The sequence below is a fragment of the Botryllus schlosseri genome, chromosome 7 (genome assembly GCF_051294905.1).
Source record: "Botryllus schlosseri isolate E-star chromosome 7, Bs_hap1, whole genome shotgun sequence".
NCBI classification, from domain to species: domain Eukaryota; kingdom Metazoa; phylum Chordata; class Ascidiacea; order Stolidobranchia; family Styelidae; genus Botryllus; species Botryllus schlosseri.
This window is the reverse complement of record NC_137242.1, coordinates 5,872,420-5,899,986: the sequence shown is the minus strand read 5'-3', so window position 1 is coordinate 5,899,986 and position 27,567 is coordinate 5,872,420. Positions and strand designations below refer to the sequence as shown.

The window sequence follows — 27,567 nt, the reverse complement described above, 5'->3', positions numbered from 1 at the left end:
GAATATAATTGTTGTTGTACTTGATATATATTAATTATAAGATATAGACACCATATATGCGCGACAATTGTAGGATGCCATCATAAAAGCTATCGGGTTATAATTTTGCAGCTACTATGAATATTTTGAATTTAACAGATTGATAATAGAGACTGATCTGATATCAAAACATTTTTAGGTTGAGCATGAGCATTGTAATTCCAATCCAGGATTCGGGTATACTTCTGATAAGTAGGCTAATAATCTCATGGCCAAATATCTTCAAAGATAGGACCAGAAAAAATATAAATATAATATAAATATATTAATGAATGTGTCCTAGTGATTGAAATGTCGGAACGCCGAACGGCCCATTGTTGTTACATCGTTGGAGCGTTCCACTACAGTACTCGGTACCTTTAAGTGGCTTTAAAACCATGGCTGAGCGACCAAAGATGTAATTAACAGATTGTCAATGGTTGCCATAACTACTTGCTTAGTTAGCGAAATACCAAGCTGTGACATTCTGATCTATTACTATTCCCCTGATACGCGATTAGTTTGTTGCGTCCATGGTTCTAACAAATTCACGGCATTCCGCAGTGGCGGCTCGTGACAATATCGGGTGGTGGGGCAAGGGCTGCAAGCGACTTTTTATCAAATTGACGTCACAATGGCGTTTTCCAACGTAAACAAGTAACTTAATGATGGTACGGTAACATGAATTTCCCGGCAACAGTGATTTTAACGTATGTGCCACGAGAGGTCCGCTGGTGAGCTGTGACTTGAAGTGTGGTAACTGCGTAAACGGCGTACGGAACAAAGATTCAACACGGTTCATGTTCGCATTAGACCTGACTAATTATCTGCAGAAATGGAAATGACTATAACTCGAGAGATAGCGTAAGCCTAATTGGAAAGGTCAACGAATTCGGACAGATACGCAATTGTTATCTCATAGATTGGGCCTGTCCTATTGAATCCAAAACATCATTGTAAAGGACTAAGAATAGCAGCCTCGGAAATTTGGTCTCGGTACAGCATAAGAGATTTTGGCCTTGAAACTGGAGACTGTAACACGACACATACGTTTTTATTACTGTCTTATAGGTCTGCTGCGAAATCGCCTTTGAAAAATATATTACCGAATAAATACGTGGATGAAAGCCTTAAACTTGGTACACTGTTACATGACATTATCGAGAAGTGGCCTCATGGCCCTTTTCGGTATGGTACACTGTTACATGACATTATCGAGAAGTGGCCTCATGGCCCTTTTCGGTATGGTACACTGTCAAAATTAATGCGAACAGACCAACACCGAATTTTGCGTAAAATTTACTGAGGAATAGGCTGATCAAGTGACGAGGGGTTGTACGCAAATGGCTTGAAGGCCACAATTTCACGGTGAAATTGACATTGGAGAATATACGATCAAAGTAAATATTTGAATGCAAACTGAGAATGATATCATCATCTCACTTAACGTTACCGCAGATGCACCGGCTTTTGCGTGAAATCCGCAATGTGTTGTAGGCTAAAGTGTCAGATCGGAGCACATCTTTACCATACTCGACCTTGATAACGAAATTACTGCCCTAATCATTGAGTGTCAACCTTGAGACTTGGCACAGCGTTCGATACTAAAATCAAGACATACCGTGCAAAAGCTTATGACGGATCTAGGTAAGGAGCATCGTTAAAATCAATAGAGACCAATACCGGCTTTGCGTATAATCTGTTAGTAGGGCTGGGCACAATGATTCGAGTACTCGAATCTGAATCGAGTATTAATTTTAATGATTCGAGTCGAGTAGTAAAAGACGATTTTTTCGAGTACTGAAATTATACGTTTCTCGCCACGGAAAGTTAATGTATCAACGAGAATTATAGTTTCGATACTAATTTTCACTGTTGGAGCCTTGAAACCTTGATTGCCCGCATCATACCATACGAAACATGTAGTACAAAGCTACGAACGTTACTGGGAATAGCACATTTTCGAAGTCATGATCATCTCACAACATTGTCACCAAGTGCAATGAAATCGGTATGGTTGAAAAAATACCAAAGTATCTTTAATGTGATGGATAACAGGCATTATATTCTTTGAGATCGCAAAAAAGGTACAGATTTGAGCTTTGATATATTACATTCTGTTATGACGTCATAACGAGTGATACTCGATTACTCGACTCGACTCGAAGCATATTACGTGATTCAGAATCGAATCACTCAGGTACTCGATTTTGCCCAGCCCTATCTGTTAGCGATAAATGACGAGTCAGCTCTCACTCGAATTAGGAAACGAAATTACCACTAACACAGTTCAGTGACAAACTTAAAACTTGGTACAGCGTTCGATACTAACATTAAGACTTACCGTGCCAAATGTCATAACCGATCTCAGTATTGAACACCGTCAAAACCAATGGATACCAATACCGGCTTTTGAGTAAAATCTGTTTGCGATACATGACGGATCAGCACACACTCAACTTCGGAAATGGAATTACTACCCTAAACTTTAAGTAGAAACCCTGAAACTTGGGGCAGTGTTAAATACCACCATCACGACATGACATAACAAGTTTCAAGAGTTTTCATGGTGTGAAACCCCATTAAAATCGACCTATACCAACAAAGGTCGACTAAACGCATATGACGGTAACAGAGTTCAGCTATAGATACGATTGTTACATCACACCTTAAGGGCACAGAGCTATCGTGCCCCGGTTGCTCGGTAATTTTATGAATAGGAGAGAGTAAATCACCGTTTCTTTATTATGCGCGGTTTTGAGAGAATAGACAGTGAAAGCTTGGTATGAGCGCTACCGGGGCAAGCCCCGGCTAGGCATTCGCAAAGCGAAAACACAGAAGAGAATTTGATTTTCGCATAGACTTCGCTATATATGGGCATTTACAAGCGAAAGAACAAGAAGTATACGATTTTCGCTGTGATTTCGGTTTATATAGATAGGTGTGCGTCTATAAATGGTAAAGAATTGTTATTGAACAGAATTTTAGGTGGGGCAATGCCCCAGTTGCCCTATAGGACGAGCCGCCACTGGCATTCCGAGTCACTCCGAGTCCACTCGAGTCATTTTCATTTTGCCATCAAGTTTGCCCGAATCTGAGTAATTCTTAGAAAGTTTGCGTCCAAGTCCAACTCACAAATTTCAGTCACAAATCGTATAAGGGTCAGGTTTTGTCATCATGAATTGGAAATGTGGCGAAATAGGGAATCTTCCACTGCATGGTAGAGTAAGCAATTGATGTGATGGTGAAGTTTGCTGAAAAGTTTCAGGTTTTCGGAGCAATTAAGAGGGAATTTTCACTTTATAACCTGAAAAGATATATGTGACACTTATATATTGTCAAATTAATAAAAATCTAAAATGTCGTGGCGGGCCGCACACAATGCTCTGGCGGGCCGCGTGTTTGAGACCTCTGGTCTAGAGTCTAGACGGGATATACTTGTGATAAAAAGTGCTACCTGGGTGATACCTGTGTTACCACAGTGATACCTTAATATATCCAAAGGGCTTCTGAAAACGGTCTCTCATTATTATATGTATTATTCCTGCGGTTCTACTAAAAGCTGATATCCCTAACTGACACATCCCAAATCTATCATAATACTCTTAACTCACGCTACCATTTCCCGTCTTGTAACGTAATACAGAATACGGAACGACCGCTAGAATACTCAACTCATTACACCCACACAATCAATAGAGCTGTCAACGGCATGCGCCGCAGCGCATAATGAGCTTTATGAATCATGGAATATTCCTACGTTGTATCCATGACGCACGTTCCCTGGAAATCGGTGCTTGACGTTGACCAACTTGTTCGCAAGGTCGCGTGGGTTTGCCAGCTGATCCGGGCGTGCCGCTTGCCGTTAATGCCGCTGCGCCATCGCACAGACCCGACTTCCGGTTCAAAAACATGTCTACCAAACGAGCCCGCCATTCTGCAGGAAACAAACCGCGCGCGGCTCGTTGCAGTCAAGAGCGACCACATCGCCAGTATTCTTTTCTCAGAATCGAGCAGGATGCCAAGCTATCACTCGGCTTGACTTGCGCTTTTACTACCGTTAATTATCTAGTCCACCATTGACTTAAATACGAATAATGTGCTTGATGGCGTCCGAGTTTACGGACGTTTTGTGGTGTACTTATGAAATACCATTTGATTGTTTGTTTGCTTGTTTTGAGGTATTCATGGTGTTTGTTGACTACTATGGTAATTTACACCAGGCCGATATTCTTCATTTTTATTCCGTAACTGCCGACTTATAACACGGCCCACTTTTAGGCTTTTTGTAAGACACCGCTTACGCGGATTATATGGCGAGGAGGAGCCTAGATAAACCTCCAACACTTAGGTATAGGAATTATGAAGTCGAACGTGGTCGGACCCGAACCCGCAACCCATTGGTGTTGTGGCCGCGGAATATACCACTGCGCTATCTAGCCACCATGTATGAAATGTTATGTTTTCCCGGCATGACAGGGCGATCGCCATTTTGTTTCATTGTCTTTTCAGGCAGTTTATCGGGAAATGGATTCGGCAGCGCGCAAACCAGATTGATTGAGCTGCCTATTTTAGTCGTGACGAGATAGCGCAGTGGTACGTTCCACAGCTGCAACACCAACGAGGCTGACTCCACAATTCGTACCCAAGTGTTGGAGGTGTATCTGGGTCTCTTCTATCCACGTGGTCCGCTTAAGCGGTACTTGATATATTTCTAAATCAGCGGTGTCAAAAATACGGCTAGGGTTGCATTTAAAACAAATGGTTGTCTAAAACACACATGCGATATGGGATGGTTGGAACCCTCAAAATAGTCCGTTCAACGGCCATAGTATGTAGATATATCGTCAGAGGAGATAAATATACCGTATATTTTCAATTATTAATGGCAATCCACTATGACGACACAATTGAATATTGGTGACGTCATGACTGGAAACAAACAAACAATCAAAAACATGTTTTAATCAAGGGTCTTGTTTTAAACAAGTTTGTTTTTAAATTGATTTTTGTTTTACATGCAACCCTACATACGACCTACGGGCTGCACCCTGACCGCGAAACAATTTTGGGTATATTGAAAAATGCTTGTTTTATCCAGCACATTTCTAAGTAAATAAACATCAAATCGGCAAATGTCGAACATGTGCAACATTGAAACGATCCGTCGGCAGTTTTGTATTTTTAATAGTCACCAGTCGGAACAATTCGGTGACATTTACACCAAATTCTGAGAAGGCAAAATAGTGCAAACTGAGTTCTTAGTTTCATGGGGAAATGGCTTATGCGAAAACATATTTTGTATCACATGCGCGCCACTTGGTGAATGGAAGAGTTCACAAGGAATCAGTGGTCGCACAGCTTAGCAGCCGTATAACTTCTGACTCAAGAGATCCCTGTCTAAACCCGAATGGTAAACGTCCGCGTTTGCAATTAAATCTTTTGTATTGAGAACAGCACATATAGTCGTATACGCAGGGCTAACGCCACATTACAACTAAAACAAAAGACGCCAGCCAGGGTAAATTATATTTTGTATTTTATCTAATTCCATTGCTTTCGAATAAAAGGCGTTGCCACAATAGCGCTCGTGTGATCCGTAATATAGTGTAATATACGATTATGGGCTTGATATTCAAGTATTCATGTGAAAAGCAAGGATATGGACTTGGAGGCAAAAATTTGACTTCATTAGACTGGTCCGGCCCGCAAGCATTCGAACGTATTGATTGTATCTGTATCCAAAAATCACCGGAGCACAGCATTTCCAGGCGAAGACCTTTTGCGCCATCATCGTTAATCATATTAATGAAGTCTTCTCAAATATCATTCGATTCTTAAGGTAAATATTCTAATTTCCGTGCAAATGAGGTGTAAAAGAAATGGTGAAATTTGAGAAATTCCCGTAAATTGGAAAGTAATGTGCGATTTATTGACCGGGAATGGACACGCGTTGTTTCTTCCTGATGACATCTTCATTTGCTTCAAGTTCGTTATCATCGCAAATTGATGATAGGATCTGTAAAAGCAGCTATGCTTTCCTTTTCCGATTTAGAACTCCACAGCAGAATTTTCGTATCAAAAGCTTTCAGCTTTTCGTGGCAGTGTCATTCTCTAACGATGTATACTCTTATACGGACGGAGACAGTTGGTCAGTATGAACCACAGATTGGGAGACGCTGATTTGGATGCTGTGATACGACTAATCGTAGTTTCATGGTCCCCGCGAAGGGAAGAAAGTATCAAAACTTTAATTCTCTTAGTGGAAAGAGGCCTGTGCTTTCAGTACTCAAACAATTACCACACGATTCGGTTTCGAGTTCTCGAATCACTGTGCTCAGGTCTATACCCGTGACCTGCGCGCGCAATATTGACATGCGGCAGCAAATGATTCCGAGGCTAAGTAGCACGAGAATCTCAGGAATGAGGCGTGCGTTTCTATTTTACCACAAATAATATTTGAAACTTTCAATCTGCCAGACGTTGCGGAAATGCGTACGATACACCCCGGACCCGCGTTTACCTTACTGCGCCTCAAGCAGATGATCATAGGTTGTACAATATCATATATTCAACCAATGTTCACGACATGCCAATATTCATATTCACCGATGAAAATTTGAAGAGTTGAGCCTTTCTAACTATACCTGCGTTGACTACACTGCAACGTTTGCCAAACGTGGCTGTGAGTACTTTGCTAACCATATATAGTAATCGGTATGTACCGGCCATTGGCCAACGATACACGTCATTAGTATTGACTCAAAAACTTCCAAAAATCTATTAAATATATTTATGAAATTATAATAATACATAAAGGAAATATGCAATATAGTTTTCGCAGCGTTCACGAATGACTCATGTGTAGATAAGAAATATTTTCTTCTACGAGCCTTTTGTGGAATGCTTCTGGTCTTGTAGTTACTGCATAACGTGTCAGATATCATACACGCTTGTTGTCTCTATCGGAAGTTGTTTTGTATGGCGTACGCCAAAGGCTCTATTCACGAAGAGCAGTGGGTTGACTCCAGGAACGCTTTGCCACAAAGAACCGAAAGGACGCTTCCTTGATTATGCGGTATGCCTGTCATCGGCGTCCGACCCTCACGCGTTACATTTGCTGCCATCTGGATGGCTACAAGTAATACGCACCCCACAAACCCATTGGAATTGTGCATCGATTCTTTCTGTGGTTTCGCTGGCCTGTACCTTCATACCTTCCACAGTTATAGGGAGGTGGGGGTAAATCACCTGCCATAAGCGGGGAATACCTTAAATCAACATACTATCGTTGCGTGTAGTGGCGTCCACATGAAGGACAAGAATTACTTGCGGCCTCGCACTGGAGGCAAAGGCAGGGAGCACCGGTAGAGCAGCATAGGAAACACGCCATAGCCGGTCTCTCCAAGCACATAACGCATAGTCTTCTAACTGTGGTTGATGGGTCCGATGTCGCCGGTTTTCCCTCCGGATATTGATGCCTCTCGGATGGCGAATAGAATTTTCTGAAAGACACAACTCATATTCAAACATGAGCGCCGGAGCAGTCTTCGGGAATCAAACATCATCTCAGAATGAAGCTTGATTATGAACAGGCAAAGACCACATATTCTACCATTGGTGAACATTTGTGGGATAATCCTGTTTGCGCGAGAGTTTTTAGAGGCAACAGATTCTGGTTGTCGCGAGCCGAGAGGTCGTTCATACTTTCGTTTGGGTGTTTTGGAGTCGACTTTCATCAACATATGCCAACCAAGTCTGTGCCTACTACAGAAGGAGTTCGTGCACCATCTAAAATTAGTACATTGAGCTTAAGCGCTCTCTTCGTCCCGATTATTCGAAATGTCATGCCGGTGACGTCATATTTTGTGATACGATTGTTGATATATAATGTTCTTTCAAACTCTTTACTAGTTGCTGACGATTACCCCTCACAAGTGTCAACCAAAATATTTGGTTTCATTTCAATACGAATATACTATTCAATTGCATATTGCAATCTGTACCTCAAAGAAGCTCGCCATTGTATAACAACACAAGGATACGCGCCATACAGCTTCAATGCCGCGTCATGCCATGGCGTAATTCGTAGTCTCGTGCTGTCGGCTCTTTGATCATGTATACACATAGCAGTTTATCGCATTTGTAAGAATACCATACATATCGTGCTGTAGAATTGGATAGCTGTAAATTCGTCGTCCTTCATGGGATCGAATGGCTACATGCACCACACGTGTAATGTGCATTCGTATTTTAGTGCAAGAACAAACAGTGAATTTACGTACACATCCCTAATAGTGTTATTGGTAAATTGGCGAATACTAAAGGAAAATAAGAGGTCCGTAAGCCATTCAGCTAAATTCTAAAATATTCGTTTTTAGAAACTGACAGCCCACTTAAATAGTGTTGCAATTTGCTAAGCTCTTCGATTACTATTGCAACAGTGAAATATCTTTTTAAATGCTTCAGGGAGGTACAGGATTTCAATATACAAGTGAATGATATATATATTCATATAATATTTTCAGCTTTTGGGTTCATTTCAATATGAATATACTATTCAATGGAAATATCTTTGTAGGCCCAAAGCAGCATTTAAATACCGTCCAGCATTTGTAGTTCAACTGGTAGTAATGTTGTACGTGCGATAACGCATTGGCGGCATAGTCAAACGGTGGTGGTTCGCTAAGAATATGGATGTTATGAAATTACACACCTGCTACGGTCTTGTTTTGTCTCTCTGTATGGTTTCGCTTTCTCGCGTTGATCAAGAAAGCGATGCTCGCCGACTTTGCCTTTCTCATCCGACGACTCGATGGTGAACGGCTCTGCCATTGTGCCGTATCACGAGGTAGTAAGTATCTTGTTAATTCAGTCGACGCTCCTGCCGATTTGGATTTCGGGCCTAGCTAGAATATATTAGACTGGCACTAAGCTACTGCTTGGTAAAAAGGCGATAGAGTAGCTAGGGTGAAGATGGAAGCGATCGTAATCCAAGCTAAATCTCACACTTGACCCGATACATAAATATTTGACCATTAGAGTTCCGCTGGTTCTAATAGAAGCGACGCGCTAAAACTCCTAATGTGGGACACGTAATTTGTAGCTACTAATCCTAACTCACCAGCGTGGAAAGAGTAATTTTGTCGTCGGACCTACGGCAACGGGAATATTTTATTTGAGCTGTAAAACATTGAGCTATCAAACCATGTTCTGCATCCATCTAGCCCAGTGGTTCCTAACCTTTTTCGACTCATCGCCCCCTTTTCAACGCCGATCATCGCCCCCAAATATTAGGAACCGAAAAATGGGCATACAAACTTTAATCACCGGCGAGTTGACTAAAAAGAAGGTCAACTTTTCGGTTCGACCTCGAAATTAGACTTTTACAGCTAAATTGTCTTGGGTTGACTACAAAAAAGGTCACTTTTTCGACTTGACTCCAATATAGCCGTTTTAACGCGCCATCGCCCCCTATCGCCCCTTCGTTATTTTCGCCCCCCTAGGCCGCCAAATCGCCCACGTTGAGAACCACTGATCTAGCCTACTGTAGTTACAAACTCTTGTGTCACATACTCATCTGACGAAAGAAGATCGATCAAGTTATGAATTTATACAGCATAATAGCGACCATGTTGACAAATATGCAAGGAACTACATAGTATATTTTTGCTGAGTCATAAGGGAAAAAATTTACACTAATCCTCAATACATATGTAATACATTACTGTAGATTACAGGTGCACAAAATGACGTCTGCATAAACAGAATGTTATTAGAACAAAACCAATAAATATGATTTTCACAAAAAACGTAGGCATTAAAATGAATATTTATTGGAAATCAGTGCGACTTCTGGTGTCCCCAGATAAAACAGTTCAGAAATGCGAGGCTTCTTTACCTTGGAAAGTGTCATCGTACTGTTTGTTAAGTCGGAACGCAACAGCGTGATATAAATATTTCAGAAGGACGGGATTTTGATTCCGAACCCCAACATCCACTGCGGACACCACCACCCACCCCACGAGGTACCTCCACAACAGTCAAAATCCGACTATTGAGTTGGTCTAATTGCCTGAAATCGACGTTAATCATGACTATCGTGTCAAAACAATCATACTTGTGATTTGAGGTGTCTTGACCTTCGTGGAGCCGCTGTGACGGACTAAAGCAGTGGTTCTCAAACTGGGAGTCGCGCCCCTCTTGGGAGTCGTGAAAGCATCTAAAGAGGAACGCGAAGCCGCAGTCAACTGATTTTTTCGCACACTGCGCGATTTACCTCTATTTCCCTAGTTATTGCTCTGAGGCTAGTCTGAATTTCATATCCGAGAACTCTTTCTTCAACAGCCATAACCTTCCGTACGATCAAACTAACCGTTGACGTTGCTAGCATTCTATTTGCTCTTTTTAATATATTGTGATATCATGATAGGGGCGCGAAATTTTTCACCGTCATAAAGGGGGGGGGGGGCGTGTCTTAAAAAGTTTGAGAACCGCCGGGCTAAAGGAACACTCAATGTCCCTGGGAGCACCGATTACGAACCCCTGCTCTAATCACTTCTATTGTGGTCAATTTACTTGGAAAATGGAGGCCCAGCAAGTTGTTTTCACCGGCGTGTCGAGAAGATGTACGTAAATGTGGACTTTGTACATGTAGATTGTATATACAGGTAGAGCAGTCCACACCAATAAATTATTGACAAAAAATGGCTCAAAATTGTCGCATCTAGTCACGGGTTATCCCAGAGGTAGTCAAAGTAGTCAAGAAAGCTACTCAAGTACGAGTAGAAGTACTTCTTCCATAGGCAACCTAAAACTACTTGAATTAGACGTAGAATTTACTGACTTTAAATCTACTCAAGTAAGCAAGTAGTTGTGTGATTCGTTTGCATGGATTATCAAAAGCTGCAAATTGAGCTATGCGAAAGGTGCATAGCTTGAGCTATGCGAAAGGTGCATAGCTTGATTCATATTGATGCATACCAGGAGGCAGGGATATCTAGATAGTTAGATATCCCTGCCAGGAGGTATCCATTTTTTGACAGCATAAGCATTCGTCCGCATTATGGGATGAAAATGATAGTATTGATATGGAAATGCGATACTATCCTCTGTTTACTCGAACAGCCCGTTTTAGAAAGTGTCGTGATATGGCGGCCTCCCCCATATTATAAGGCACGTAGTTTAGTTGAAGAGCAATACAGAAAAGTTGTATCGGATACGGTGTTAACACTTTACGCGATTAGTAAACGTTGATAAAAAAATATGCTGGATCGTAAAAATGCCATATTGTGTAGCTTTATTTCCGGAAATTAAAGGCATTACTATGCGCTTGCTTGTATCCTTCAACATGCATGTTCTCCTGACAAAAAAAAACTGATACTAATTAGAACTCAAAGTATATGATACTGGCAATTGAAAGTGAAATATAAACACTACTTCTAAAAGCGGAAAATGTATTTCATGTCTTTAGTCCAGAAAGTTTCAAAGGTGGTATGCTACAGCAGGCCTGAAGCTAAAAAAGTCAGAGTCCACTTTTCCAGATTAGGTCACGCCATGGACTGGTAGATTACGATATGATAAGTAAATGCTAGATTGCGGAACATTAGTTTCACACATGATGGGCCATATATACTGTGATGAACAATTTCATATGGGCGACAAAGCGGTGGGAGCGGAACCGCACGTAACCCGTTACCTAAATGATATACTGTGCGCGAAGCGCAACGAAAGTTCTGGGCTTTATTTGACTTTTATGAAAATTAAATGTTAATACTCCGTGAAACAGCCCCGAAATTTCTCAGGTTATCCCTCTTATTGGGGGATTGAACTACTTCTACTTGACAAACTGAAAATAGCGAAAAGTAAGTAAGTAGATCACAAAATATTGCGAAGTAGAAGTAGCGAAAATCAGATCTACTTGAGTAAGTACCAGAAGTAGATAAAAACTACTTAAGTACTTCAAAAAGTAGAAGTACTTCGTTACTGACCACTTCTGGTTAATCCAAATTTCTGAAACACCCATATAGTCGAGGCAAGTTAAGTCATTCTTGCAAACTGACTCGAATCAAGTCACGCCATGTGATAAAGTTGACTCGAGTCAAGTCATGAATCGAGTCATCCCAACCATGCTAATCGGACCTTCATACCCAAACGACTGAAACAACGCAATACGTTCTCTTGACACTCAATCTGTCTATACATTTCATTCCTTGTATTCCTTTTATGCCTGGAGTTTCAAAGATTTCAACTCCCCTCAAAACACTTCAAAATAATCATTGGATGTTCGAAACGGCAAAAAATCACCCTACGTGTCATATGTTGCACTGGCCTAATTATCTTCCGGAAAATACCTAAAAATGTTAGGCGATAACACTCATTTTTAAATGTCGTAGATTTTTATTTCGATATATACATATAAATAAGGTAAAAAACGTATAAACATAACTCTGCTTTTCATGACACATAGAACCAGTCGTGTACACTAGGGACGGTGTGAATCTCTGAAAGGTTCTGGTTCGTGTGAACGCGAACCTTTTTGAAAGGTTCCATGTGAACGCTAACGTGAGCACGAACCTATGACGACACGAGACGAAATATTGCCAATTCCGACCCTACATTTCGCATTGTGATATACTTATGTACACGGTACCTATTAGCGACGGCGCAGGCCACATTGTGCCACAATGCTGAAGTATATATCGAGTTTTTAAACGCCAGCAATTGTATCAACTGGGAAAATCAAATGCCATAATATTTCCATATCATCAATATCTTCCGTGGCTTTGCGAGCAACTTCGACGAGGACTTGCAGTGGAATACAATCTTACGCCTTAACCGTTTACGTTAAACCCGACAATGTATATTCCTAAGCCGTGGTCAATGGTCATACTATTGCTACATTGATAGTGATCAGAGTCAACAACCTATTTCTACTTGCATCAGATCAGATATAATCTCGCAACAAGTTAGCCATACACCCCAATCGGAGAGATTTGGTGTTTATGATACAATGAACACATCAAATCAAGATAGCGATGCATTCTTTATTTCAATTTGGTTGATGCAAATAAGTGATAGGTTGATTAAACAAATTTCGTGTATTTCGTTCTTGTTATTATGTGATAGTGGACGAAGCTCACAGCAGAGAGTCTCTAAATATTCACAAGCAGAACGCTGGATATTTCGAGGAAACTTTCGAGCACATTGGCAAATTACCCCGTTTCGGGATCAATTTCTTTTCATGATGCCAGCGCCATGCGGAGAGTCATGGTCTGCATTAAAATGCAGAAAATTTAAACCAAAGATGTTATGACGTTAAAAATACTAATATGTGAAAAAGTTTCATGGTGTGTAGACCGTATAACCTGCCAAGGTTCATTTGTGAACGCGAACCTCCAAATTTCTGACGCTCACACATCGAACGCGCACATCGTCCCTAGTCTATACGACGTGAAAATACCGAGAAAACGTTATCGTGAGTTGGTAGACTAGCTGGCTCTGATCTACATAGTGAACTTTTGACGGTATAGTGATGTCGATATAGACTGCCGTCAGTGCGATCGTAAATTGCTGTAACTTAAATGATTTCAGAACTTCGCCACCCATGTATTATTTTCGGAGCGATGGCCGGTCTTAGTCTGATGTACCATGAAAATTAACAAGAAAATCCTGGCCATATGCGCCTTGCTTCACTGCGTCGTACCCCCTCGGGTTTTAGCCACAGTTAGCAATGCCACCCACAAAATGGGCATGATTCAGCTTCAGCTTCGCAGTCCAGGCATAGACAGGGGCCGTTGGCACAGCAGCAAAGGAAGGACGCGAAAGCTGGCCGTTCCAAGCAGATAACGCATAGTCTTTCGTCTGAAGATGACGGAACCGATGTTACCAGTTGCCTCTCCGGATATTGCTTCATCTGGGACGGGAAGACGATTTTTCTGAAAGAGACAAGTCATTGTAACTATATGGCAAGTTTTTGTTGCACTAAAATCGTGAGAAAGTTGCACTTAAGTTTAACACAATATGCAGTAAAAAGTAGCATTTATAACCTTTTAGAATTATTAGGGCCTGTGATACTCGAAAGGGTACGTTGTCCGACCAAAAAGCCTCAGATTTGCATGCTGTCTGCTTATATTCAGTCGATCATACATACACAACATACATACTTTAATGTTCGTTATGTCTGAAACCTACATGACAGCATTTAGCTGTCAAACTTTCCCATTTCACGGACGGCCTGGCCAAACCGCCAAAAATTACATTTTTTGCCAGTATGCAGCATGAAATTAACGAAATGCGGTAATAATTGTCCGTAAATAGTCAAACAGCAAAGCGATAACCATAGGGTTCCGTTTAAAACAAAAATCAATTCGAAACAGACATGTTTAAAACAAGGCCCTGGTTTAAAACATGTTTTTTAAAACCATGGCGTCACGAATATTCGATTGTGACGTCATATTGGGTTGACATTGACAATCAAAAATATAGGGTAAATATAGCTCCTTTGACGAAACATCTACGCACTATAGCTGTTGAACCGACTATTTTGAGGGTTCCAGCCATTCCATGTCGCATACGTCGGCTATATCGAGTGGTAATTAGGGCTGGGCAAAATCGAGTACCTGAGTGATTTGATTCTGAATCACGTATTACGCTTTGAGTCGAGTCGAGTATTCGAGTGCTCGAGTATCACTCATTATGACGTCACAACAGAATGTGCCATGTCAAAGCTAAAATATGTACCTTTTATGCCACCACAAAGAACATAATGTCTGTTATCCATCACGTTAAAGATATTTTGGTATTTTTTCGACCATGCCGATTTCATTGCACTTCTTGACAATGCTGTGGGATGATCATGACTTCGGAAATGAATTATTTCCAGTAACTTACGTAGCTTTGTACCATGTCTCTTACGCTGCAACACGGCCAATCAAGGTTTCAAGGCTTCCTCAGTGGAAAATACTATCAAAACTATAATATTCGTTAGTAAATTAACTTTCCGTTGCGAGAATCGTATAATTCCATCACTCGAGAATATCGTCTTTCACTACTCGACTCGAATCATTGGAATTATTACCCGATTCAGATTCGAGTACTCGAATCATTGTGCCCAGCCCTAGTGGTAATCGTCCGTAGGATCGTACAACATGTTTTTTGAAAGGTATTTACACAATTATGGCAAAATTACACATTATATACAAGTTTAAAAGGCCTCTGTTTAAAACACTGTTTGAAACATGTTTTAAACCAAGTTTTCTAAACAACGATTTGTTTTTAATGAAACCCTAGAACCCATAACACAAGTAGGGCTGGGTACAATGATTCGAGTACTCAAATCTGAATCGAGTATTAATTTCAATGATTCGAGTCGAGTAGTAAAAGACGATTTTTTCGAGTACTGCGTCATGATCACCCCACAACGTTGTAAAGAAGTGCAATATAATCGGTATGGTCGAAAAAATACCAAAGTATCTTTAACGTGACGGATAACAGGCATTATAGGTTCTTTGTGGTGGCAAAAAAGGGTACATATTTAGCTTTTACATGGTACATTATGTTGTGACGTCATGAGTGATACTCGAATACTCGACTCGACTCAAAGCGTAATACGTGATTCTGAATCGAATTACTTCGGTATTCGATTTTGCCCAGCCCTAAACACAAGTCAAACACCACACCCCAAAAACCCTAGGTCTGCGAACTTGACCCAATATATCTCAACAAAACTCATTGTTGGCGACTTGAACAAAATGAGCATTCGTCCGCATTATGGGGTGAAAATGATAGTATTGATATAGAAATGCGATACTAATCCTCGTTTATTCGAAGAGCACGTTTTAGAAAATATCATGGTTTGGCGCATTCCCCCATATTACAAGGCCCGTATAGTCTATTCGAAGAGCAATGCGTAGAACTTGTATAGGATGAGGCGTGAACACTTTGCGCGATTAGTAAACGGTTATAAAAAATATGATGGATCGTAAAAATGCAATGTTGTGTAGCTTCATTTCCAGAAAATAAATGCATTAACATGTATGCTATCGAGACAAAAGAACTGATAATAATTAGAACTCAAAGTATATATGATACTGGAAATTGAAAGTGAAATATAAATACTACTCCCAAAAGCGGAATATGCATTTCATGTCTAAATACAGAAAGTTTCAAACGTGGAATGCTAAACCAGCTCTAAAACTAAAAAAATCAGAGTTCACTTTTCCAGATTAGGACACGCCATATGGACTGCTAGATTACGATATGATAAGTAAATGCCAGATTGCTAAAAGTCAGTTTCACACGTTATGATAAGCCATATATACTGTGGTGAAACATTTCATATGGGCGAAGGGCGACAAATTGTATTCACCAAAATATACCAAAATTATATTCACCGATACTTCCGTGAAATAATACGAGCTACTCCGTATCCACTGACAGCGAAGCGTGACGAAAATTCTGGGCTTTACTCAACTTTTTTGAAAATCAAATGGTCATAATCCGTGAAAACAGCCCCAACATTCCTCAGGATATCTTCTTGATTAGAGGATTGAACTACTTCTACTTGACAAAGAGAAAATAGCGAAAAGTAAGTTAGTAGATCACAAAATATTACTAAGTAGAAGTAGAAGTAGCGAAAATCAGATCTACTTGAGTAAGTACCAGAAGTAGAGGAAAGCTACTTGAGTACTTCCAAAAAGTAGAAGTACTTTGTTACTGACCACCTCTGCATATTACTGAACACGCGTGGTCTTCCGAAATCGGACGGAAAACGAACACACGGTGGTTTCATTCCATTACTGCTTAGTGGGATTCGTAAAATTGAAAAGTGATGTTATGGGGCTCGCAGGTCCAGGTCTGTGCTGTTATTTACAGTTTTGAAATTAGTATGGAATCAGTAATCTAACAAATCCATTTAGAACAGAGCTTCCAACCTTTTTTTAGACACGCCCCCCCTTTGTGATAGTGAAAAAATTCTCGCCCCCTTCTCGTCATATCACAAAATACAATGGGGCTGCTAGCAACCCCGACAGATTGTTTGATGGCATGGAAGGTTATGAATGTTGCTGAGAGAATTCACAAATATGAAAATCGGTCCATATATGGAGAGAAACACGTGGGAATTGGAGGTAGATCGCGCAGAGCGCGCGGCCCAGGTTGGGAACCACTGATTTAGAATGTAATCTGGACTGTCGTCAGGCACTGCATGATTTCCGCATAAGCCTTATATGATCTCATGCGGAATATAGGAATAGGAATAGCCTAGGACGTTTGATATTTTTGTCCATGATACTTTGCGCCATGTAGAGTATGCACCGATCTGATCTGTGTATATGCCTACCATGAGTTCATGATGTTCATAAGCCGCTGGGCAAGAAGGGTGCGGAAATAGACCTGTAAAGCTTGACTAGACTTGAAAACTTACATGATGGACGTTGAATTAGCCAATCTTCGCATTGGTCCGGGCATTTCCTTCTTGATGATAAGCACACAGCTTACTACCGCTGGAAAATAAAAGCCAATATAATTGCTCGATAGCGCTGTCGATTTTATTCACATGATCGTCTCGTTGACACGCGACGGTGAGAGGCGATTACGATCTGACCAATAGGCCGGAGCAGGAAGAGGATTTCCTCGGCGCTTAGCGTAGCCGGACTATGATCCGGATGACCACTGTAGCAACAGATCAAATATTGTTATTGAGATCATCTATAATGATGAAACCTGGGTTGTTGAACTTGAATCCAGTGGTTCTCTTTTTTCTTTCGATCAGAACCTCTTTTCGACCCATAAATTTATATGTGGATGAAGCTATTTTTAGTCGGCAGAAGTTGTCATCTTTATATATCACTCTTCGTTTACAGAGTGTGATTAGTAGCTCCGTACCTAATTGAGTTCCAGACGTTATCTATTCTTCATACATCCGACCTGCAGACTTAATCGGTCAATGCATTTAGTGACAGCAAACCGCTCTTTCGTAAAACGTAAAAGTTCTCGAACAACAAACATTGTATTGTTGGTATATTATGTAGAAGAGAATTGTTCACTCTGGTACATGCCCCGAATATGTGACCCTTTAAATTTTTTTGAAACACCAGAAGGAACAGGTTGTCTGCTTTTCCAAAGAAAAAAGTTTGTATAATGTTAATTTGAAAGAATGTATCATCATTAAGCTCCACCCGTACTTATCATGCTTATTCTTTTTCTCCAGTTTCCATATATTTTCACATTTTATCGGAATCGACGTATGTTGTTTCTGAACTGTTTTTCTTTTGGTTTATTGTCATGATATAAAGGACTTCTTTTGGATTGTATATTATAGACAAGCAGATGGATGGAGACCGATGGATACTAACAGCTCAACACGAAACCTGAATTGAGTGTTATTTCACAATAGAAATAAATATGCATCGGTTCTAGGATAGTCGATCTCTCTCGACCAGACATGGGGTAATCGCGATTAGTAATCGTAATCGATTACGACGATTACAGCATTTTCAAGTAATCGTAATCGCAATCGATTACATTCGAAAAAACTCCGAAGTAATCGTAATCGTAATCGACTACTTCGCATATCTAATCGATTTCCTTGTGAAAAAACGATTACTTTTTATTTGAACAAAGACTATGACATAAACTTAACATACGTGAACAGGGAAGAGATGTTATTCCAGGTTAGTGATACCAAAATCGATTGAATTTCAAACGCCACTGCTAATTATTACGTCAGAAGTATTAGCTTAGCTCAGCACTGCGTAAGAAGTATATCCTCATATAGTAAACAGATATTCAATGTACACTGTAGTGTAGTGTGATTGTAAGAACACCCGCCTTGATGTATATCAGGTTATCAATACACTCCAGACGCCACTACTGCACGCCGGGATAATAATTACGACTCTGCCTATAGTTTCAAATAGTAACTTATGTATTGATGTTTGGCTATGCTGATGTAAACGCAGTTTGACCGTGGCTGCTTTGCGAGCAGAAGGCTTAGGGCAAAGATTTGAAATTTTGAAGCAAAACATTACTGTTTCTAAAAAGCTTCTTGGAGGTACAGAACTTAAATATACAATCGAATAGTATATTCATATTTAAATGAACCCGAATATTTTCGGCTGACACTCGTCAGGGGTAATCGTCAAAAAATCGTATATCAGCAATCGTATTACGGTTTTTACAATGAAGCATCGAAAATAAACCAGCCGCTGATATATATATATTATAAATAACCGAGCCGTTATTTGCCGTTTCTCGTAACGGCAGCTTACAGCATCTGCATTAAATTGAAGGCAGAATGTTCAGATTTGCCCACAGAGCTAGGGACACGTTTCATAATTATAACATCTGGTATGTTATTATAAATATTTTATTGTATGTTGCTGATTCGTGACCAACGGTCTAATCGAGTGGTATTGTAGTAACTCAAACATAGCATCAGACTGATACTTTCGTGAGACTAACACACAAATTGTCATGTGCCGTGTCTTTGGTGGGTGCCCCGGGTGGCATTTGTTTAGATAGGAAGGACAGGACTATTAGTCAAACCCACCAAGTGCGGTTATTGACAATTTACACATACCCTAAGTTTCGGCCAAGGTCTTTCTTCAGTAGCACACTTCGTGGAGTCGCATGTTGGCCAAAACTGGATAAGTCATTTGGTGTGTCGTGGCGCAGTAATGACCGGCACCGAAATGCCTATTCATATAAATTGTGCATGCTTTTTTTCCTGGGAGGGAGAGGTATGCATTTCTAAATCAATTCATCTAGCTAGAGACATTTAAATCGCGAAACTAGAAGAAAATTTTCAAGTTAATTAAATCTCCAGAAAATTTGAATTGGTCTACAAAATACTTTTGATTCCCCGTCGAGGTAGCTCGCCACCCGTTTGGGGTGAGACAGTTACGGACCTCGCAAGAATCCAAATCGTTGGTCGCGGTAAATCGACCCCTATACAGTCGGGCAATGTGTACATTATGATGTAACGCGCAAACGATGCATCATTTATAAAGAAATTTAATTTATCGTTAGGCCTTTGCATTTGCAATCCTTATATTGTCTTCCAATATATCTTCTAAGAAGCAAAATAAATATAATCGTGAGTAATCGTGATTACTTTTCAATGTAATCGTAATCGTAATCGACTACGTCCTGATTTTGCTGTAATCGTAATCGTAATCGTAATCGCGTGATTCAGAAGTAATCGTAATCGCAATCGATTACATTCATGAAGTAATCACCCCATGTCTGCTCTCGACATAGGACATTCTGCGGCCTACACCAAATACCGCGTGTTCTATGCTAGAACAGAGCCAGAGATTAGCATTGGTTAATTACGAAGCTTTTTCTTAGTGTCTTGCATAATTAAACGACCATTCTAAATACTAAAAGCTTTACATTTCTGGTGGTTTCTGATTTGCCATAATATTTTACGACGAACTAGAGTCGGTCGAAGTGATCAGCGTTGCTACTCAAGTAGCACAAGTAACACCTTACATTCCTACTCAATTACAGATATAATTTCTAAGACATGTCAAAACTTCTTCAAGTGGGAGACGAAATGAAAGGATTGAGGATTACTAGAAGTCAGTAAACATGTAAGTATATTTGGTCGGGGGAGGGTGGTCGCATTTGCTTTCGACAGTTAGTCGGAGGTGGCTACACACAAAATCGCAAGATGTATCACCGCATATAACGCAAAATGACTATAGTGACACCACCCATTGGTAAAATTTTCGAAAAAACATACTCAGATGCCGTGATCCAGAGGCTATTTTACGTTTTTTTATGATACTTTAACTAATGATAGTGGTGCAATAGTATCCCTGAATTTCTTTCTACTTTACAAAATCCAAATTGCAAAAGTAATTAGTTCATCCAGAATATTGTTCAGAGAGATGTTGAAGTAGTAGTAAACATTACCTCTTCAGTAAGTACTGCAAGTAGCCAAGATCTACTTGAGTACCTCGAAAAAATAGAAATATGTAACATATACAATATCTCAAAATCGTGACGTGATGTAGCATAAATAACGTCAGATTCGCATTCAGCGCCCTCAAATTAGGTATAATTGACCCAAAGAAGTCCTGGCGCAAACATCGTGTAGACCAGTGTAATCCACCGTCGACGATTTCGGCACCCGGACATATCAATATCAAAGTCAAAATTACGGCTGTATCTAAAACATAAATCAATTTAAAAGAAATCTGTTGATTTTCATGATTACCTACAGATTAAAAATGACATCTCAAATTACAATACAGTGGTTCGCTCGAGTGCACGTCTGGCATATAATTCTCAAAGGTGGTCATTGTACTCAAGAAGCATTATCACGCAACAAAATCACTGAGATGATTCCAGGTCATACTGCATGCCCTTTCCCATATCTTCGTCACCACGTTTGAAACACAGCGTTTCAAAACATCTCAGTTTTTAAATGCAACTCTAGTCAAAATGTGGCATGTATTTTGGGTGCAGCCTATATTGGATCTTTTTGGCAGCACACTGCCCGGTTTCGAGATGCCGGTGCATAATTGTCCCACTCGCAGGCTGAACACCGGTGAATGGAATCATACCAACAATATCGAGCTATATTCGGATATACACAGTGGAATCCACCTAATTCGGACACCGGATAAACCAGACGAACGCTTTGTTTGATGACTATGCTGACATTGCTCAGGTATGCTGACATTGCTCAGGTATGCTCAGTAGTAATGGTCAATGAACTCGCGAGGCTATACCATAGGTTCATGTTCGCTTTTCCTTTGGTACAACAGGTTGGTACAGATGTGTTAAGCAGAAAAAGGTAAATTGCTCACCAAAGTCAATGATGAAAAAAGAATTGGGGGGACAGCAAAAGGTGCTATTTTAACCATGATATGCAAGTATTGCACAGTCATACAGTCCAAAGTACTTGTTGAATTGCTTGGTATCGTAATATTGTCCAATAAAGCCAACCTAAAGGTATAACTATTATACGTTCTATGCGATCAGTGCCAATTCCTACATCATAGCCCTACTGCAATTTATTTATTACATAATACCACATTATTTTTAATGCGTTGTCTGCCTTTACGCGTGACCGTGAAACGAACAATTGATTTTCCTCTTAATGTGGATAAAGCCGACCCTCTGCGTTGTTCGACCAAAAGTGAGCGTAACCAAACTGTCCGAATTAAGCGCATTTGATGACCATTAAAAGAGTAGGGTTGGTCAAAGTAGTCAGGAAAATTACTCAAGTAGAAGTAGAAGTAGCGAGAAAAAATCTACTCAAGTACGAGTAGAAGTACTTTTTCCATAAGCAACCTAAAATTGCTTGAAGTAGAAGTAGAATTGAGTGACTTTAATCTAATCATGTAAGTAAGTAGTTGTGAAAACGATTCTAATTCGTTCACACGGATTGTCAAAAGGTGCAAATTGAGCTATGCGAACGGTGCCGAACTTGATTCATATTGATGCATACCATGAGGTATCCAATTTTCGACTGCATAAGCATTCGTCCGCATCATGGGATGAAATGATAGCATTGATATGGAAATGCGATACCAATACTCTGCTTTGACGAACAGCACGTTTTAGAGAATACCATGGTATGGCGCCCTCCCCCATATTATAAGGCCCGTAGTTCAGTCGAAGAGCAATACGGAGAAGTTGAATAGGATACGGTGTAAACACTTTGCGCGATTAGTAAACGTAAAAAAAATATGGTGGACCGTAAAAATGCTATATTGTGTAGCTTTAGAAGTAGAGAACATCAGATCTACTTGCGTAAGTACAAGAAGTAGAGGAAAACTACTTGAATACTTCGAAAAAGTAGAAGTACTTCGTTACTGACCACCTCTGTAAAAAAGCCATTCATTGCTCGCAATTCATAGGTTTGCGACCCCTGCACTGGAGCAGGGTTGTAACCAAGTCATAATAAGGTAACGAGTCACAACTCACAGGTCAATATCGCCTTCATAGTTTTGACTCATGTCGAAGCGAGTCATTTTAAATTCACCACCGATTCAGGTCCCGGTCTACGTCGGGAAGCAGAGACTCGAGTACGAGTCTGAGTTATTGTGTTCACAGTTCATTTTCGAGTTCAAGGCATGTTCCCGCCTCTTTTTCAAACTTTGCTTGCACGATATCGAATGGCTTGCACTCATAATATAATAATTTATCTCAGAGCTCTTAATAGTTTGTTCCCACTTTTTTCAAGTACCAGTACTGATAGACGAAATACCAAAAATGTGTTAACGTGACTATTTTCCGAAGTTGCAGTTAAATGCCTGCCTTGACCCTCCTAGTATCAAGTCATATGACTTGGTCGAGTCATGCGCAATGACTCGAGTACGAGTCGGGTCAATACAAAAATTGACTCAGGTTGAGTCATTTCTATACTTTTGGAAAATGACCAGAACCAAGTCGAGTCAACAAAAAATCTCGACTCAAGTTAGACTCGAGTCATTACAACCATTCCCCCGAGCCTTCTAAGAAAGATTCTGATATAAACACCGAGCCGATATGAAAACGGCATCATAATACCAAGGAAAAATCTACTATTGTTTGGAACCATTCTTTATATAATTGTGGGTGTGTTTGTCCTTTTTTGACAACTTAAATTTCAAGATGCTCACTATACTGAAGAATTTAACCGGCTAGGTCCGAGACAGGTGAATGAGCTACATACCACAATGACAGGTTTTATTTTAAACCCACCTCCTCGACGATTGCGAGCTATAACGAAGCTGGTGAGAATCTTTGTCGGACGTCCGAACGACAGTACGACGAGCCGCTCGTAGGATGTCTCCCCCGAGTTCTTGCTTGTAAACAGTACCATGTTAATGCTGTGTCCAGTAAAGAAACCTGTGATTCGCAGCAGCACTCTGGAAAATTCAGATGAGATTCCGTAATGCCCTGGTAATCATTTCCATAGTATAGACATATGACAAAACGCCAATTGAATGCACACATAAATTGCGTTTGAGTGCCGACTAGGGTATATCGTCTACCGCTCTTATAACATGGTGCTATTTCATCTCGACTATAGGCGCCCTTGGTTGAGTGCAGATTGTATTTACAGCATCCAGTGAACTATCTACCACCAAGACTCAGATATGATATGGTGTGCTTTCCGCTATTCTAATAATATTGAATGGTCTTGAATAACGGCTAACGTGATATCAGCGGCCGTAACAACATCAATATATGTGCCATGTACCACATATTATCACTGATAAGTTTCATGCCTAGGGATCCGCGCTACAAAAAGTTTTAGAACCCCTGATATAGTAGAAATACATTGCTATCATTACCGCAAGATATCATATTGCCGGTAACCTATCATGCCGCAGGCCGAATGATCGCACAAATGCATCTACTCCTAGAACTATCTTTAGGGCAACACATTATCTCGAATAAACCAAATCTTTTCCTAACCCCAATAAGAAATAAGCTTTGGAAAATCTTTCAAACTCCGACTCGCTCGTCACCGGTAAGACCTCAATTAGTTTACCGTATAAGAAAATACTCACTGGATTAACATAAAAGTGCAGTTTTTCATGAATAGCAGTAGCAAACTGAAAACAGACTGGCAGATATTAGCCAGACCGAGGATGCCACTTCCCAATATCTCATTCATCAAATTGAAAACAGACATGGCGAATGATGTTCCGTCCTGAAAAGAATTGAATAGCATTGGTAAATTGAAGTTAGGTTTATGCATAAATGCGTAAGATTATACAATTGGTGTATCGTATAATAATATACAATATAATTGATGTAAATGCGTAAGATTATACAATTGGTGTATAATATAATAATATACAATATAATTGATGTAACACAACAGAGTTTGATGCAAATGATTCAGGGATCACAAATTACAGTATTTGTAACACAAGATGCCCGATCCACAGCAATTATACATTTTGTCTACTACAACCCGAAGATAGATTCGCGCGAGTTGAGCAAGATGTCGTCTAAAAGTCAAATACGACGTTGTGCGTGAAACAGGCAAATACATTCCTCTTGTTTATCATCAATATGTGAACGTTAAACTGGGGGCGAGGATGTATATTCAGACATTCAGGAAGCTTATTGTAGGCATTTCTCAGATTTTATATTTTGCAGTGTTGGCATCGTTCTAAATCAGGGGTGTCAAACTTACGCGCCCGCCAGACGGTTTCAACCGGCCCGCGAAGCAATTTTGAGTAGACTGAAAAATGCGTGTACTATGGAGCATATTTCTAACAGCACATGTTGGTATGTTTAGTAAGAAATACTTCCGCTAAATAATCCATCACGACAGACGATGTAGAGTGTTCATAGGCCATAACCATCCGAAAGCGGTATTGTGATTTCACTTCAGTCACCACAAGGAACAAGTCGTTCACGTTGACACCCAATCTCAAGAAGGCATAAAAGTGCATACAGAGTTTCGAGTTTTATGGGGAAACTAGTTATTTGCAGTAGCGAAAACGCCGATGCGAAACTTTATGTGCACGTTTCATGAAGAATATAATAGTAAAACGGAAATATAATTCAAATATATGTGGTCAGCTCTTGTATTGCTCAAAACGCATACGCAGGGCTGACGCCAGGATACGACTAAATCAAAGGGTGCATAGAAAGTATATTCAACCCCCAGTCATCGTATTATTGCCATAATTCCATCGTTTGCGATTAAAAGTGTAGTCTAGCTAGAATAGAACCGCTATGATGCGTGATATGATGTGATATGGCCCTACTATCGTGTGTATAGACTTGATAAAAAAGTATTCAAATTAGGTATTGGCATGAGATTTGAGGTAATATTTTGGAATCATTTGACTGGTGCGGCCCGCGAGCGATCTGAAGATTTGAATCCGGCCCGCGACGCAAGTTGAGTTTGACAACCTTGTTCTAAATAGATACTGCTGTAGACTCGAAGGAGTCTTTAGCACGTTTTATTTCGTTCAATATCATTAAGTTATACCCCAAAACGTAGCCGTAACCCCCTGGGGATCAGTGCTAACAAACAAGGGGAAAACGCCTTACGAACACTTAGCATGTGATTGTTACAACTTTTGAATCGATCATAGTTACTTGCATGGTAGCATCCCTTCTTAACTCAGACTAGTTTAGTTCCATCTGACTTCACTTTTCTCCCAACTAATTTAGGAAAACTGCAACAGCAGTATAAGTCGTTGATACGAAGACTGTTGCCAGTTCTGCACAGAAGATATTCAATATTCATCGTTTCATAGTCTTTGGAAGGCTGGTCTGGTTTTTAAGTAGCGTGGAAAAAGATATTTCATATCAGACAATACTTCATATATTTGCACTTCGAATGGGTGGACTGTCATTCACGCACCCCAGTTTAAGATTCCCTACTGTACACAGTCGTTTTCTCGCTTGAAACGAGGTCCTTTCAATTCCTGTTGACATTTTTATCAAACAGAAATATTATGATCCGTTTTTTAAAATGTCATATTTTTGGCATTTCCCAATTTATATTTTTGACAGTTGAGACATCTGGCTCCTCAAATGCCCAAAATAAAAATGCTTGTGTATGTTCAATGCATTCATGTATTCGCCTGGTTAAAAAAATCCCCTCCCTCGAGGCGAGAATTTATCTTCTGACAACGATCCCAACGCACTGGAGTAATTATTATTTATAAATATACCTTATTTCTGTCTTTTTCACCAACAACATAAGCTTCACCATCATTCTCATTTCCATATCCGGCTGTCAAAGGCTCCTGTGAGTCGACTAGACCGTCTGCCAGTTCAAAGGTTTCCTCAGTGGCGTCATCCATGGTATTGTTTACCTTATCGGAGAGAGCTGTCGTTATATGCTCTAAATTCTGTTAGCGAAATCGTATAAATTTCAAGCGCCTTGTCGAGCCGGAATCAGACAAAATTACTGTCATAATTGAAATCCGTAACAGTACATACAGAAATTCACCGTATGCGATGCCCCATACCAGTGCTTTTCAACCTTTTTGAGCTCCATTCGCACTTTTTTTTGAAAAATAATTTCATTCGCACCAGTCAGCCGAAATTTAGTACACGAAAAGAAAATGAATAAACTCATCACTATTGTATTCGAAGAGCTTCTTGGAGGTACAGAGCTTCATTATTTTACATTCAGCGTATCGTATTATTGACTAATCAAGCACTAAAATAAATACAGTAGAAAAATCACAGATATCGCACGCCCATTGTTCTCAAGAAGTTCGTTGCATTTTTCGGGGGTATCGTGCAGTGATTTCCTTGGAAGCTTAGAGGGCGAACCCAAGAACAATATTCTCTTCCAACAATATCACTTTGTCACTAAATCCACATCCACATGTTACGTCATTGCGATGTAAATGTGTTTGCATTTAGAACGCACAAAATAGTGAAACTGCACTTGAATCGTAGCATCAATGTTGCGACTAGCACCTTTGGTTCATTTTTCTGACAACATTCGAAAAGATGCTTCGCGTACTAAGGTATGTTAGATAGGGTTACCATACGTCCTCCGTCAGGGGGATGTGTCCTCCTTTTTATCGGAAATTTGGTCAACTTTATAGCAAAATT

At 40.1% G+C, this 27,567-nt stretch overlaps 2 protein-coding genes across 2 annotated transcripts; both read right to left on the bottom strand.

The window, feature by feature from the left end:
• Positions 1-6,788: 6,788 nt before the first annotated feature.
• On the bottom strand, positions 6,789-9,268 carry LOC145443655 (uncharacterized). The gene is made up of 2 exons (XM_080321593.1): positions 8,735-9,268; positions 6,789-7,523 (listed from the first exon to the last, which is right to left on the bottom strand). Exons 1-2 carry the CDS (start codon positions 8,851-8,853, stop codon positions 7,304-7,306), a joined length of 339 nt encoding a protein of 112 aa, XP_080177719.1. The 5' UTR covers positions 8,854-9,268; the 3' UTR covers positions 6,789-7,303.
• A 3,129-nt stretch (positions 9,269-12,397) lies between these two features.
• Positions 12,398-26,950, bottom strand: LOC145443358 (sodium-coupled neutral amino acid transporter 4-like). The gene is made up of 5 exons (XM_080321335.1): positions 26,670-26,950; positions 24,537-24,679; positions 23,722-23,888; positions 17,444-17,522; positions 12,398-13,955 (listed from the first exon to the last, which is right to left on the bottom strand). The coding sequence occupies exons 1-5, from the start codon at positions 26,799-26,801 to the stop codon at positions 13,745-13,747; spliced, it is 732 nt and encodes a 243-aa protein (XP_080177461.1). The 5' UTR covers positions 26,802-26,950; the 3' UTR covers positions 12,398-13,744.
• Positions 26,951-27,567: the final 617 nt, after the last annotated feature.

What these genes read in the sequence shown, in the direction of transcription:
- LOC145443655 (XM_080321593.1), bottom strand. Translation starts at nt 8,853, where the DNA reads ATGGCAGAGCCGTTCACCATCGAGTCGTCGGATGAGAAAGGCAAAGTC. An exon ending in ACAAAACAAGACCGTAGCAG is followed by an intron (nt 7,524 to 8,734) that starts GTGTGTAATTTC and finishes TGTGTCTTTCAG; the next exon opens with AAAATTCTATTCGCCATCCG.
- LOC145443358 (XM_080321335.1), bottom strand. Translation starts at nt 26,801, where the DNA reads ATGGATGACGCCACTGAGGAAACCTTTGAACTGGCAGACGGTCTAGTC. An exon ending in AGCTCGCAATCGTCGAGGAG is followed by an intron (nt 17,523 to 23,721) that starts GTGGGTTTAAAA and finishes TTTATTTTCCAG; the next exon opens with CGGTAGTAAGCTGTGTGCTT. An exon ending in GCTAATTCAACGTCCATCAT is followed by an intron (nt 13,956 to 17,443) that starts GTAAGTTTTCAA and finishes TGTCTCTTTCAG; the next exon opens with AAAAATCGTCTTCCCGTCCC.